Here is a 14,467-nt window from a genome sequence, read left to right on the forward strand (position 1 = left end):
AGTCAATGTGGAGGCCAAATACAGGGGGTACCGGTACAGAGTCAATGTGGAGGCGATATACAGGGTGTTACGGTACAGAGTCAATGTGGAGGCTATATACAGGGGGTACCGGTACAGAGTCAATGTGGAGGCTATACAGGGGGTACCGGTACAGAGTCAATGTGGAGGCTATATACAGGGGTTACCGGTACAGAGTCAATGTGGAGGCTATATACAGGGGGTACCGGTACAGAGTCAATGTGGAGGCTATATACAGGGGGTACCGGTACAGAGTCAATGTGGAGGCTATATACAGGGGGTTTCGGTACAGAGTCAATGTGGAGGCTATATACAGGGTGTTACGGTACAGAGTCAATGTGGAGGCTATATACAGGGTGTTACGGTACAGAGTCAATGTGGAGGCTATATACAGGGTGTTACGGTACAGAGTCAATGTGGAGGCTATATATAGGGTGTTACGATACAGAGTCAATGTGGAGGCTATATACAGGGTGTTACGGTACAGAGTCAATGTGGAGGCCAAATACAGGGGGTACCGGTACAGAGTCAATGTGGAGGCTATATACAGGGTGTTACGGTACAGAGTCAATGTGGAGGCTATATACAGGGTGTTACGGTACAGAGTCAATGTGGAGGCCAAATACAGGGGGTACCGGTACAGAGTCAATGTGGAGGCTATATACAGGGTGTTACGGTACAGAGTCAATGTGGAGGCTATATACAGGGTGTTACGATACAGAGTCAATGTGGAGGCTATATACAGGGTGTTACGGTACAGAGTCAATGTGGAGGCCAAATACAGGGGGTACCGGTACAGAGTCAATGTGGAGGCTATATACAGGGTGTTACGGTACAGAGTCAATGTGGAGACTATATACAGGGGGTACCGGTACAGAGTCAGTGTGGATGCTATATACAGGGTGTTACGGTACAGAGTCAATGTGGAGGCTATATACAGGGGTACCGGTACAGAATCAATGTGGAGGCTATATACAGGGTGTTACGGTACAGAGTCAATGTGGAGTCTATATATAGGGTGATACGGTACAGAGTCAACGTGGAGGCTATATACAGGGGGTACCGGTACAGAGTCAGTGTGGATGCTATATACAGGGTGTTACGGTACAGAGTCAATGTGGAGGCTATATACAGGGGGTACCGGTACAGAGTCAATGTGGAGGCTATATACAGGGTGTTACGGTACAGAGTCAATGTGGAGGCTATATACAGGGTGTTACGGTACAGAGTCAATGTGGAGGCTATATACAGGGTGTTGCGGTACAGAGTCAATGTGGAGGCTATATACAGGGGGTACCGGTACAGAGTCAATGTGGAGGCTATATACAGGGGGTACCGGTACAGAGTCAATGTGGAGGCTATATACAGGGGGTACCGGTACAGAGTCAATGTGGAGGCTATATACAGGGGGTACCGGTACAGAGTCAATGTGGAGGCTATATACAGGGGGTACCGGTACAGAGTCAATGTGGAGGCTATATACAGGGGGTACCGGTACAGAGTCAATGTGGAGGCTATATACAGGGGGTACCGGTACAGAGTCAATGTGGAGGCTATATACAGGGGGTACCGGTACAGAGTCAATGTGGAGGCTATATACAGGGTGTTACGGTACAGAGTCAATGTGGAGGCTATATACAGGGTGTTACGGTACAGAGTTAATGTGGAGGCTATATACAGGGTGTTACGGTACAGAGTCAATGTGGAGGCTATATATAGGGTGTTACGGTACAGAGTCAATGTGGAGGCCAAATACAGGGGGTACCGGTACAGAGTCAATGTGGAGGCGATATACAGGGTGTTACGGTACAGAGTCAATGTGGAGGCTATATACAGGGGGTACCGGTACAGAGTCAATGTGGAGGCTATATACAGGGTGTTGCGGTACAGAGTCAATGTGGAGGCTATATACAGGGGGTACCGGTACAGAGTCAATGTGGAGGCTATATACAGGGGGTACCGGTACAGAGTCAATGTGGAGGCTATATACAGGGGGTACCGGTACAGAGTCAATGTGGAGGCTATATACAGGGGGTACCGGTACAGAGTCAATGTGGAGGCTATATACAGGGGGTACCGGTACAGAGTCAATGTGGAGGCTATATACAGGGGGTACCGGTACAGAGTCAATGTGGAGGCTATATACAGGGTGTTACGGTACAGAGTCAATGTGGAGGCTATATACAGGGTGTTACGGTACAGAGTTAATGTGGAGGCTATATACAGGGTGTTACAGTACAGAGTCAATGTGGAGGCTATATATAGGGTGTTACGATACAGAGTCAATGTGGAGGCTATATACAGGGTGTTACGGTACAGAGTCAATGTGGAGGCCAAATACAGGGGGTACCGGTACAGAGTCAATGTGGAGGCGATATACAGGGTGTTACGGTACAGAGTCAATGTGGAGGCTATATACAGGGGGTACCGGTACAGAGTCAATGTGGAGGCTATATACAGGGGGTACCGGTACAGAGTCAATGTGGAGGCTATATATAGGGGGTACCGGTACAGAGTCAATGTGGAGGCTATATACAGGGTGTTACGGTACAGAGTCAATGTGGAGGCTATATACAGGGGGTACCGGTACAGAGTCAATGTGGAGGCTATATACAGGGGGTACCGGTACAGAGTCAATGTGGAGGCTATATACAGGGGGTACCGGTACAGAGTCAATGTGGAGGCTATATACAGGGTGTTACGGTACAGAGTCAATGTGGAGGCTATATACAGGGTGTTACGGTACAGAGTCAATGTGGAGGCTATATACAGGGTGTTACGGTACAGAGTCAATGTGGAGGCTATATATAGGGTGTTACGATACAGAGTCAATGTGGAGGCTATATACAGGGTGTTACGGTACAGAGTCAATGTGGAGGCCAAATACAGGGGGTACCGGTACAGAGTCAATGTGGAGGCTATATACAGGGTGTTACGGTACAGAGTCAATGTGGAGGCTATATACAGGGGGTACCGGTACAGAGTCAATGTGGAGGCTATATACAGGGTGTTGCGGTACAGAGTCAATGTGGAGGCTATATACAGGGTATTACGGTACAGAGTCAATGTGGAGGCTATATACAGGGTGTTACGGTACAGAGTCAATGTGGAGGCTATATACAGGGGGTACCGGTACAGAGTCAATGTGGAGGCTATATACAGGGGGTACCGGTACAGAGTCAATGTGAAGGCTATATACAGGGGGTACCGGTACAGAGTCAATGTGGAGGCTATATACAGGGGGTACCGGTACAGAGTCAATGTGGAGGCTATATACAGGGTGTTACGGTACAGAGTCAATGTGGAGGCTATATACAGGGTGTTACGGTACAGAGTTAATGTGGAGGCTATATACAGGGTGTTACAGTACAGAGTCAATGTGGAGGCTATATATAGGGTGTTACGATACAGAGTCAATGTGGAGGCTATATACAGGGTGTTACGGTACAGAGTCAATGTGGAGGCCAAATACAGGGGGTACCGGTACAGAGTCAATGTGGAGGCGATATACAGGGTGTTACGGTACAGAGTCAATGTGGAGGCTATATACAGGGGGTACCGGTACAGAGTCAATGTGGAGGCTATATACAGGGGGTACCGGTACAGAGTCAATGTGGAGGCTATATACAGGGGGTACCAATACAGAGTCAATATACAGGGGGTACCGGTACAGAATCAATGTTAGGGGGCACAGGTTAGTCAAGGTAATTGAGGAAGTATGTAAACTCAGCAAAAAAATAAAATGTCCTTTTTTCAGGACCCTGTCTTTCAAATATAATTCATACAAATCCAAATAACTTCACAGATCTTCATTGTAAAGGGTTTTAACACCGTTTCCCATGCTTGTTCAATGAACCATAAACAATTAATGAACACGCACCTGTGGAACGGTCGTTAAGTCACTAACAGCTTACAGACGGTAGGCAATTAAGGTCAGTTATGAAAACTTAGGACACTAAAGATGCCTTTCTACTGACTCTGAAAATCACCAAAAGAAAGATGCCCAGGGTCCCTGCTCATCTGTGTTAACGTGCCTTAGGCATGCTGCAAGGAGGCATGAGGACTGCAGATGTGGCAAGGGCAATAAATTGGCATGTCCGTACTTTGAGACGCCTAAGACAGCGCTACAGGGAGACAGGACGGACAGCTGATTGTCCTCGCAGTGGCAGACCAACTGTAACAACACCTGCACAGGATCGGTACATCCGAACATCACACCAGTGGGACAAGTACAGGATGGCAACAACAACTGCCCGAGTTACCCCAGGAACACACAATCCCTCCATCTGTGCTCAGACTGTCTGCAATAGGCTGAGAGAGGCTGGACTGAGGGCTTGTAGGCCTGTTGTAAGGCAGGTCCTCACCAGACATCACAGATAACTTCACCTATGGGCACAAATCCACCGTCGCTGGACCAGACAGGACTGGCAAAAAGTGCTCTTCACTGACGAGTTGCAGTTTTGTCTCACCAGGGGTGCTGGTCTGATTCGCAATTATCGTCCAAGGAATGGGCGTTACACAGGCAGTCTCAAAGCTGTGCGTTACAGGGAAGACATCCTACTCCCTCATGTGGTACCCTTCCTGCAGGCTCATCCTGACATGACCCTCAGCATGACAATGCCACCAGCCATACTGCTCGTTCTGTGCGTGATTTCCTGCAAGACACACACCATGGCCAGCGAAGAGCCCGGATCTCAATCCCATTGAGCACGTCTGAGACCTGTTGGATCGGAGGGTGAGGGCTAGGGCCATTCCCCCCAGAAATGTCTGGGAACTTGCAGGTGCCCCCCCCTCCCTTTGTTCAGGGACACATGATTCCATTTCTGGTAGTCACATGTCTGTGGAACTTGTTCAGTTTATGTCTCAGATGTTGAATCTGGTTATGTTCATACAAATATTTACACATGTTAAGTTTGCTGAAAATATATGCAGTTGACAGTAAGACTTTTTTGCTGAGTTTACATGTAGGTGGGGGTAAAGTGACTGCATAAAGTGTGGGCTGCCATTTCATTAGCTGTTCAGGAGTTGTATGGCTTTAAGGAGCCTTTTGGTCATAGACATGGTGCTCTGGTACCGCTTGAGTTAGCAGAGAGAACAGTCTGTGACTGGGTGTTTCAGGCAGACCACCACAGTCCCTGTGCCAAGAACACTAAGGTAACCTGTCTATATGTACTACCGACCCGGAGCACTCACATCTATAGCCATGAAGTGCTTTGAAAGGCTGGTCATGGCTCACATCAACACCCAGGAAGAGTAGCTGCTGCCTTGGCAGGAACTAATGGGGATCCATAATAAACCCCAGGAAGAGTAGCTGCTGCTTTGGCAGGAACTAATGGGGATCCATAATAGACCCCAGGAAGAGTAGCTGCTGCCTTAGCAGGAACTAATGGGGATCCATAATAGACCCCAGGAAGAGTAGCTGCTGCCTTAGCAGGAACTAATGGGGATCCATAATAGACCCCAGGAAGAGTAGCTGCTGCCTTAGCAGGAACTAATGGGGATCCATAATAGACCCCAGGAAGAGTAGCTGCTGCCTTAGCAGGAACTAATGGGGATCCATAATAAATACAAATCAGAGACTAAACATTAAGTTTAATCACAGATATATTTTTCCTTTCTGAATGACGTTACGGTTCCAGACACACAGAACAAACACAGCCAGCGATAAGAGAGGTATTATACCTGGGTGATGGCTATTGTCCTAGGAAGGAGGACAGGTGCTCTCTCTATTGATAGTGAGAGGTGTTTTTCTGCTGTGTTAACAGGACAGGTGTTATCTGTGTGATCAGTCCACAGAGCTCAGCTCAGTCAACATAACAAGGCTTCATAGACAGAGACAAGTCTACTATTCTCAATAACAGGCACAAACAGACACAACCCAGAACAGATAAAGCTTGAAACACAGCCTCATGCAACCCCCAATATCATATGCTTTCATACGAGGTCTGTAGATGGAAGCAGAGAGACACTGGCGAGGTCGGGTTCTCTCCTACGCACACAGATGATGACTGAACAGAGAGAGAGGAGAGGGCGAAAGAGAGAGACCGAGACATTGAGAGAATTAAGAGCGAGAAAGAGGGAGAAGAAAGGATGTGGATGACTAATTAGCTGATCCACTTCGTTACAGAGAGGGAGTATTATTGGACTTCATCAAAGACAGCTTGATGATACTCAACTGAGCTAGAGAGATGAGACGGAAATATAGATAAAGTGGAGGGAGTTAGGGTGGTTCTGTCAATTCAACAGAAACTCATCTTCACCTCGGTAGTTACAGGGACAGGACGCTTCCCAATGCGGAAACCTGTTCCCTTTATAGAGCCCTATGGGTCCTGGTCAACAGTAGTCCACTATATAGAGCCCTATGGGTCCTGGTCAACAGTTGTCCACTATATAGAGCCCTGTGGGTCCTGGTCAACAGTTGTCCACTATATAGAGCCCTATGGGTCCTGGTCAACAGTAGTCCACTATATAGAGCACTATGGGTCCTGGTCAACAGTAGTCCGCTATATAGAGCCCTATGGGTCCTGGTCAACAGTAGTCCACTATATAGAGCCCTATGGGTCCTGGTCAACAGTTGTCCACTATATAGAGCCCTATGGGTCCTGGTCAACAGTAGTCCGCTATATAGAGCCCTATGGGTCCTGGTAAACAGTAGTCCACTATATAGAGCCCTATGGGTCCTGGTCAACAGTAGTCCACTATATAGAGCACTATGGGTCCTGGTCAACAGTAGTCCACTATATAGAGCCCTATGGGTTCTGGTCAACAGTAGTCCACTATATAGAGCCCTATGGGTCCTGGTCAACAGTAGTCCACGATATAGAGCCCTATGGGTCCTGGTCAACAGTAGTCCACTATATAGAACCCTATGGGTCCTGGTCAACAGTAGTCCACTATATAGAGCCCTATGGGTCCTGGTCAACAGTAGTCCGCTATATAGAGCCCTATGGGTCCTGGTCAACAGTAGTCCGCTATATAGAGCCCTATGGGTCCTGGTCAACAGTAGTCCACTATATAGAGCACTATGGGTCCTGGTCAACAGTAGTCCACTATGTAGAGCCCTATGGGTCCTGGTCAACAGTAGTCCACTATATAGAGCACTATGGGTCCTGGTCAACAGTAGTCCACTATATAGAGTCCTATGGGTCCTGGTCAACAGTAGTCCACTATATAGAGCCCTATGGGTCCTGGTCAACAGTAGTCCACTATATAGAGCCCTATGGGTCCTGGTCAACAGTAGTCCACTATATAGAGCCCTGTGGGTCCTGGTCAACAGTAGTCCACTATATAGAGCCCTATGGGTCCTGGTCAACAGTAGTCCATTATATAGAGCCCTGTGGGTCCTGGTCAACAGTAGTCCACTATATAGAGCCCTATGGGTCCTGGTCAACAGTAGTCCACTATATAGAGCCCTATGGGTCCTGGTCAACAGTAGTCCACTATATAGAGCCCTGTGGGTCCTGGTCAACAGTAGTCCACTATATAGAGCCCTGTGGGTCCTGGTCAACAGTTGTCTCCTATATAGAGCCCTGTGGGTCCTGGTCAACAGTAGTCCACTATATAGAGCCCTATGGGTCCTGGTCAACAGTAGTCCACTATATAGAGCCCTATGGGTCCTGGTCAACAGTAGTCCACTATATAGAGCCCTATGGGTCCTGGTCAACAGTAGTCCACTATATAGAGCCATATGGGTCCTGGTCAACAGTAGTCCACTATATAGAGCCCTATGGGTCCTGGTCAACAGTAGTCCACTATATAGAGCCATATGTGTCCTGGTCAATAGTAGTCCACTATATAGAGCCATATGGGTCCTGGTCAACAGTAGTCCACTATATAGAGCCCTATGGGTCCTGGTCAACAGTAGTCCACTATATAGAGCCATATGTGTCCTGGTCAATAGTAGTCTGTAATGGAGCATGAGATCTAACAGGGTCGTCTGTATAGGAGCATGAGATCTAACAGGGTCGTCTGTATAGGAGCATGAGATCTAACAGGGTCGTCTGTATAGGAGCATGAGATCTAACAGGGTCGTCTGTATAGGAGCATGAGATCTAACAGGGTCGTCTGTATAGGAGCATGAGATCTAACAGGTGTAGTGCGTGTGTAATTCTATAGAATCGTGTACCTGTCGTTGCTAGAGTCTTTGCTGTAGGCCCTCTCGTATCCAGGTGAGTATGAGTAGCTCTCCCAGTCTTCTGGTAGTGTCCCACGGTCGGCCACACTGGGCCAGCGACCCAGGGCTAGGTTCCCATTCTGGGCAGGGAAGGCCAGGCCCAGGCTGGAGGGAAAAATGAAGGAATAGATTGTATTAGACACATTTGAAAAGGAGTCAGCGATGTACAAAGTAAACAGCATTATCAGTTTGATTTCAGCGACTATTCTGAGAGGTGAAGAACAAGGCTACACCTGTCCTCTGATTTGGTTCCTATGGGCCCTGGTCAAAAGCACTTTATAAGGAAAAGGTGCCCTTTGGAAGCAAAATATCCAGTCACCTGGCCAGGTTCGAGGAGCTCCTCTGGAACGATGGGATCCCCTTCAGACTGTCCGGCCTCTGTGGCACCTCTTCGCTCGCCCAATCGAAACGGTCCTCAGATTCAGCACCGCCCACACTGCCCTCGACCAGACTATCCACCTCCCCCCTCTCCTCCACCCCCTCCTCCCCATCTACCTCCACCTCCTCGATGCTGATGGACGGGGTATGTGGTGCCTCTCCTCCCTCTCGGGAGTCACAGATGGTTTTCGCCGACTCACAGCTAGACAGGAGCTGCTCCTCCCCCACCCCTCCTCCTCTCTTTAGAGTCTCTGTGCTTCCCAGAGTCACCCCCTCTCCTTCCTGGCCCTCCCTGGGGCTCCCAGCCCCTCCATGGCCCAGATAGGGCCTGAGCAACGGGGAGGAGTTGGGCGAGGGGGTCAGGTTGGCGGGCAGGGACAGGGACTGGTCGTCTCCTCCGTGTTCAGGTGACGGAGGCTGAAGGTGGATGGTACCTTCAGAGGGAAACAGACCTAAATATAAATCTCATGACTTTCCCAACATGTTTAATAGAAAAGAGGAAAGGTCTTGGGCAGAACGAAGTGCAGATGTGTATTTGCTTCCTGGAAGGATATTAGCGTACTGGTGTTCTGCACCAATGGAGAGCGAGAAACATGTCACTGCATGAAGACAAACATAATGATTCTAGGTACCTTCAGGAAGAGGGTCCTCAGTGAAGACGGCCGTGGAGAGAGAGACCACTGAGCTACCAGCTGACTTCCATCCACTGTTGATATTTCTCATATACATTATGGACTGGACTTTCTCCTGGTACAGATTACCATCTACAGGACAACAGACAACATATATATATATATACACACACACTGGTACAGATAACCATCTGGAGACAACAGACAACACTGTCTAACATCTGGAGACAACAGACACAACACTGTCTAACATCTGGAGACAACAGACACAACACTGTCTAACATCTGGAGACAACAGACACAACACTGTCTAACATCTGGAGACAACAGACACAACACTGTCTAACATCTGGAGACAACAGACACAACACTGTCTAACATCTGGAGACAACAGACACAACACTGTCTAACATCTGGAGACAACAGACACAACACTGTCTAACATCTGGAGACAACAGACACAACACTGTCTAACATCTGGAGACAACAGACACAACACTGTCTAACATCTGGAGACAACAGACACAACACTGTCTAACATCTGGAGACAACAGACACAACACTGTCTAACATCTGGAGACAACAGACACAACACTGTCTAACATCTGGAGACAACAGACACAACACTGTCTAACATCTGGAGACAACAGACACAACACTGTCTAACATCTGGAGACAACAGACACAACACTGTCTAACATCTGGAGACAACAGACAACACTGTCTAACATCTGGAGACAACAGACAACACTGTCTAACATCTGGAGACAACAGACACCACTGTCTAACATCTGGAGACAACAGACACAACACTATCTAACATCTGGAGACAACAGACAATACTATCTAACATCTGGAGACAACAGACACAACACTGTCTAACATCTGGAGACAACAGACAACACTGTCTAACATCTGGAGACAACAGACAACACTGTCTAACATCTGGAGACAACAGACAACACTGTCTAACATCTGGAGACAACAGACACAACACTATCTAACATCTGGAGACAACAAACAACACTATCTAACATCTGGAGACAGACAATACTGTCAGTGGTGTCCTTTCAGTAAAAGCAGACACCATGGTAGAAAATTACTATTCTAAGTAAAAGTCACCTATTAAAACAGCGGAGTTTGACTTTTTTAATTGAACCAGGAAGTGTGTGTAAAACCCCCACCTATGTGTAGTGAGAAGTAGAAGCTTGTAGGCGTATGACAGACGTAGGTGTTAGTGGGCGGGTGCACGGCGAGGAGGAAGTTGTAGACCAATCGGAGGAGGTCTAGGTCTGGAGGTGAACCCAACACTTCCTGGATGATCTTAACAAAAGACAGACACACTTCCTGTGGGATGGAGGTCAGGTGCTCGTCCCGATGCTCCTGGAGGACAAACAGAGGATAAGGAAGTCTGATAGTTAACGTGTTAGAAAAGGCCAGAGGAACATGCATGTCGTTTAATTACATCGACTTAAATCCAGAGCCACTACAGTAGTGAGTCATTTAACAGACTCTCTTATCCAGAGCCACTACAGTAGTGAGTCATTTAACAGACTCTCTGATCCAGAGCCACTACAGTAGTGAGTCATTTAACAGACTCTCTGATCCAGAGCCACTACAGTAGTGAGTCATTTAGCAGACTCTCTGATCCAGAGATACTACAGTAGTGAATCATTTAGCAGACTCTCTTATCCAGAGCCACTACAGTAGTGAGTCATTTAACAGACTCTCTGATCCAGAGTCATTTAGCAGACTCTCTGACCCAGAGCAACTACAGTAGTGAGTCATTTAGCAGACTCTCTGATCCAGAGCCACTACAGTAGTGAGTCATTTAGCAGACTCTCTGATCGAGTCATTTAGCAGACTCTCTGACCCAGAGCCACTACAGTAGTGAGTCATTTAACAGACTCTCTTATCCAGAGACACTACAGTAGTGAATCATTTAGCAAACTCTCTTATCCAGAGACACTACAGTAGTGAGTCATTTAACAGACTCTCTGATCCAGAGCCACTACAGTAGTGAGTCATTTAGCAGACTCTCTGATCCAGAGCCACTACAGTAGTGAGTCATTTAGCAGACTCTCTGATCCAGAGCCACTACAGTAGTGAGTCATTTAGCAGACTCTCTGATCGAGTCATTTAGCAGACTCTCTGATCCAGAGACACTACAGTAGTGAGTCATTTAACAGACTCTCTGATCCAGAGCCACTACAGTAGTGAGTCATTTAACAGACTCTCTGATCCAGAGCCACTACAGTAGTGAGTCATTTAACAGACTCTCTTATCCAGAGCCACTACAGTAGTGAGTTATTTAGCAGACTCTCTTATCCACAGACACTATAGTAGTGAGTCATTTAGCACACTACAGTAGTGAGTCATTTAACAGACTCTCTTATCCAGAGACACTACCTGTCAATAGCAGCTCAGGTTATTGTCTACCAACGGAGCCACACGGGACTGTCAATGACAGCTCAGGTTATTCTCTACTAACGGAGCCACACGGGACTGTCAACGACAACTCAGGTTATTCTCTACCAACGGAGCCACACGGGACTGTTAATGACAACTCAGGTTATTCTCTGGCTCCCTAGGAAGAGTTTTGAAAGGTCTTGGAACCACAATATTGTTGCAACATGATTTATTAGTAAAAATGGATCTTGTTCATTCAGAACGGATAAGGTTCTTACCTGTAGTACTTGACAGGTGAGCAGGAAGCGGTGGACCACCTGGGCTTTGAGAAACTGTCTGATGTTGAACACCTGCTGGGGGTGGTGAACCCTGATGAGGATCTCCAACCCTGCCAGCAGAGTCTCCCAGACACCACCCTATTAGAGACACGTAACTTATATTAATACACAGCTACTATGACCCTGACCTGACCCTGACCCTGACCTGACCCTGACCTGACCCTGACCCTAACCCTGATGAGGATCTCCAACCCTGCCAGCAGAGTCTCCCAGACACCACCCTATTAGAGACACGTAACTTATATTAATACACAGCTACTATGACCCTGACCTGACGCTGACCCTAACCCCGACCCAACCCTGACCTGACGCTGACTCTAACCCCGACCCAACCCTGACCTGACCCTGACCCTAACCCTGACCTGACCCTGCCAGCAGAGTCTCCCAGACACCACCCTATTAGAGACACGTAACTTATATTAATACACAGCTACTATGACCCTGACCTGACGCTGACCCTAACCCCGACCCAACCCTGACCTGACGCTGACCCTAACCCCGACCCAACCCTGACCTGACCCTGACCCTAACCCTGACCTGACCCTGCCAGCAGAGTCTCCCAGATACCACCCTATTAGAGACACGTAACTTATATTAATACACAGCTACTATGACCCTGACCTGACGCTGACCCTAACCCCGACCTGACGCTGACCCTAACCCCGACCCAACCCTGACCTGACCCTAACTCTGACCTGACCCTGCCAGCAGAGTCTCCCAGACACCACCCTATTAGAGACACGTAACTTATATTAATACACAGCTACTATGACCCTGACCTGACGCTGACCCTAACCCCGACCCAACCCTGACCTGACGCTGACCCTAACCCCGACCCAACCCTGACCTGACCCTGACCTGACCCTGACCCTAACCCTGATGAGGATCTCCAACCCTGCCAGCAGAGTCTCCCAGACACCACCCTATTAGAGACACGTAACTTATATTAATACACAGCTACTATGACCCTGACCTGACGCTGACCCTAACCCCGACCCAACCCTGACCTGACGCTGACTCTAACCCCGACCCAACCCTGACCTGACCCTGACCCTAACCCTGACCTGACCCTGCCAGCAGAGTCTCCCAGACACCACCCTATTAGAGACACGTAACTTATATTAATACACAGCTACTATGACCCTGACCTGACGCTGACCCTAACCCCGACCCAACCCTGACCTGACGCTGACCCTAACCCCGACCCAACCCTGACCCTGACCCTAACCCTGACCTGACCCTGCCAGCAGAGTCTCCCAGATACCACCCTATTAGAGACACGTAACTTATATTAATACACAGCTACTATGACCCTGACCTGACGCTGACCCTAACCCCGACCCAACCCTGACCTGACGCTGACCCTAACCCCGACCCAACCCTGACCTGACCCTAACTCTGACCTGACCCTGCCAGCAGAGTCTCCCAGACACCACCCTATTAGAGACACGTAACTTATATTAATACACAGCTACTATGACCCTGACCTGACCCTGACCCGACCCTGACCCCGACCCGACCCTGACCCTAACCCCGACCTGACCCTAACCCCGACCTGACCCTAACCCCGACCCAACCCTGACCCTAACCCCGACCTGACCCTGACCCCGACCCAACCCTGACCCTAACCCTGACCTGACCCCAACCCCGACCCAAACCCTGACCTGACCCTGACCCGACCCTGACCCTAACCCCGACCTGACCCTAACCCCGACCCAACCCTGACCCTAACCCCGACCCGACCCAACCCTGACCCAACCCCGACCCAACCCCGACCCAAACCCTACCTGTAGTATTTCAAAATATCGTGGTATACAGTAATACTAAATACCTGCCCATACACCCATCACTGAGTTTACCTGCGCCTTGGCCCAGATCTTCCAGTCCAGCAGAACCTCAGACAGTAGCTTGATGTCCTGGACCACGGCTGTAGACTCCGTGTCCAGGTGGAACAGACCGTCGTCCCCTAGAGTTAGGATAGGACTACTACAGCTCCCATCTAACAAGGTCTATAGACAGAGAGAAGAAGAGAAGAGCAAAAAGATAAATACTTGACACATTGGAAATAATTAATGAACAAACTAGAATGCTAGTTGGCCTTAAACAGAGAGTACACAGCGACAGAATACCTGACCATTGTGACTGACCCAAACTTAAGGAAAGCTTTGAAGATGTACAGACTCAGTGAACATGGCCTTGCTATTGAGAAAGGCCGGCGTAGGCAGACATGGCTCTCAAGAGAAGACAGGCTATGTGCTCACTGCCCACAAAATGAGGTGGAAACTGAGCTGCACTTCCTCCTGCCCAATGTATGACCATGTTAGAGTACATCTGAGGGAACCACTACCGAAGTTCTGCCAACACATTGACCGGAGTATGCTACTCAACTTTTCAAAATGCTTACAAGGCCCTCCCCCGCCCTCCCTTCGGCAAATCTGATCACGACTCCATTTTGCTCCTCCCTTCCTATAGACAGAAACACAAACAGGAAGTACTATCCAACGCTGTTCTGACCAATT

At 48.6% G+C, this 14,467-nt stretch overlaps 1 protein-coding gene across 1 annotated transcript in view; it reads right to left on the reverse strand.

The window, feature by feature from the left end:
- lyst (lysosomal trafficking regulator) overlaps window positions 1-14,467 on the reverse strand; it is a gene marked incomplete at its 3' end in the record, with an annotated part of 204,258 nt that overhangs the window by 55,318 nt on the left and 134,473 nt on the right. The window contains 6 exon segments of the mRNA XM_064924533.1: window positions 8,144-8,296; window positions 8,511-9,021; window positions 9,202-9,333; window positions 10,386-10,584; window positions 11,889-12,026; window positions 13,808-13,957. Of these exon segments, the coding sequence (XP_064780605.1) occupies window positions 8,144-8,296; window positions 8,511-9,021; window positions 9,202-9,333; window positions 10,386-10,584; window positions 11,889-12,026; window positions 13,808-13,957 (1,283 nt within the window).

This window comes from Oncorhynchus masou, chromosome 18 (assembly GCF_036934945.1).
Source record: "Oncorhynchus masou masou isolate Uvic2021 chromosome 18, UVic_Omas_1.1, whole genome shotgun sequence".
Lineage (NCBI taxonomy): Eukaryota > Metazoa > Chordata > Actinopteri > Salmoniformes > Salmonidae > Oncorhynchus > Oncorhynchus masou.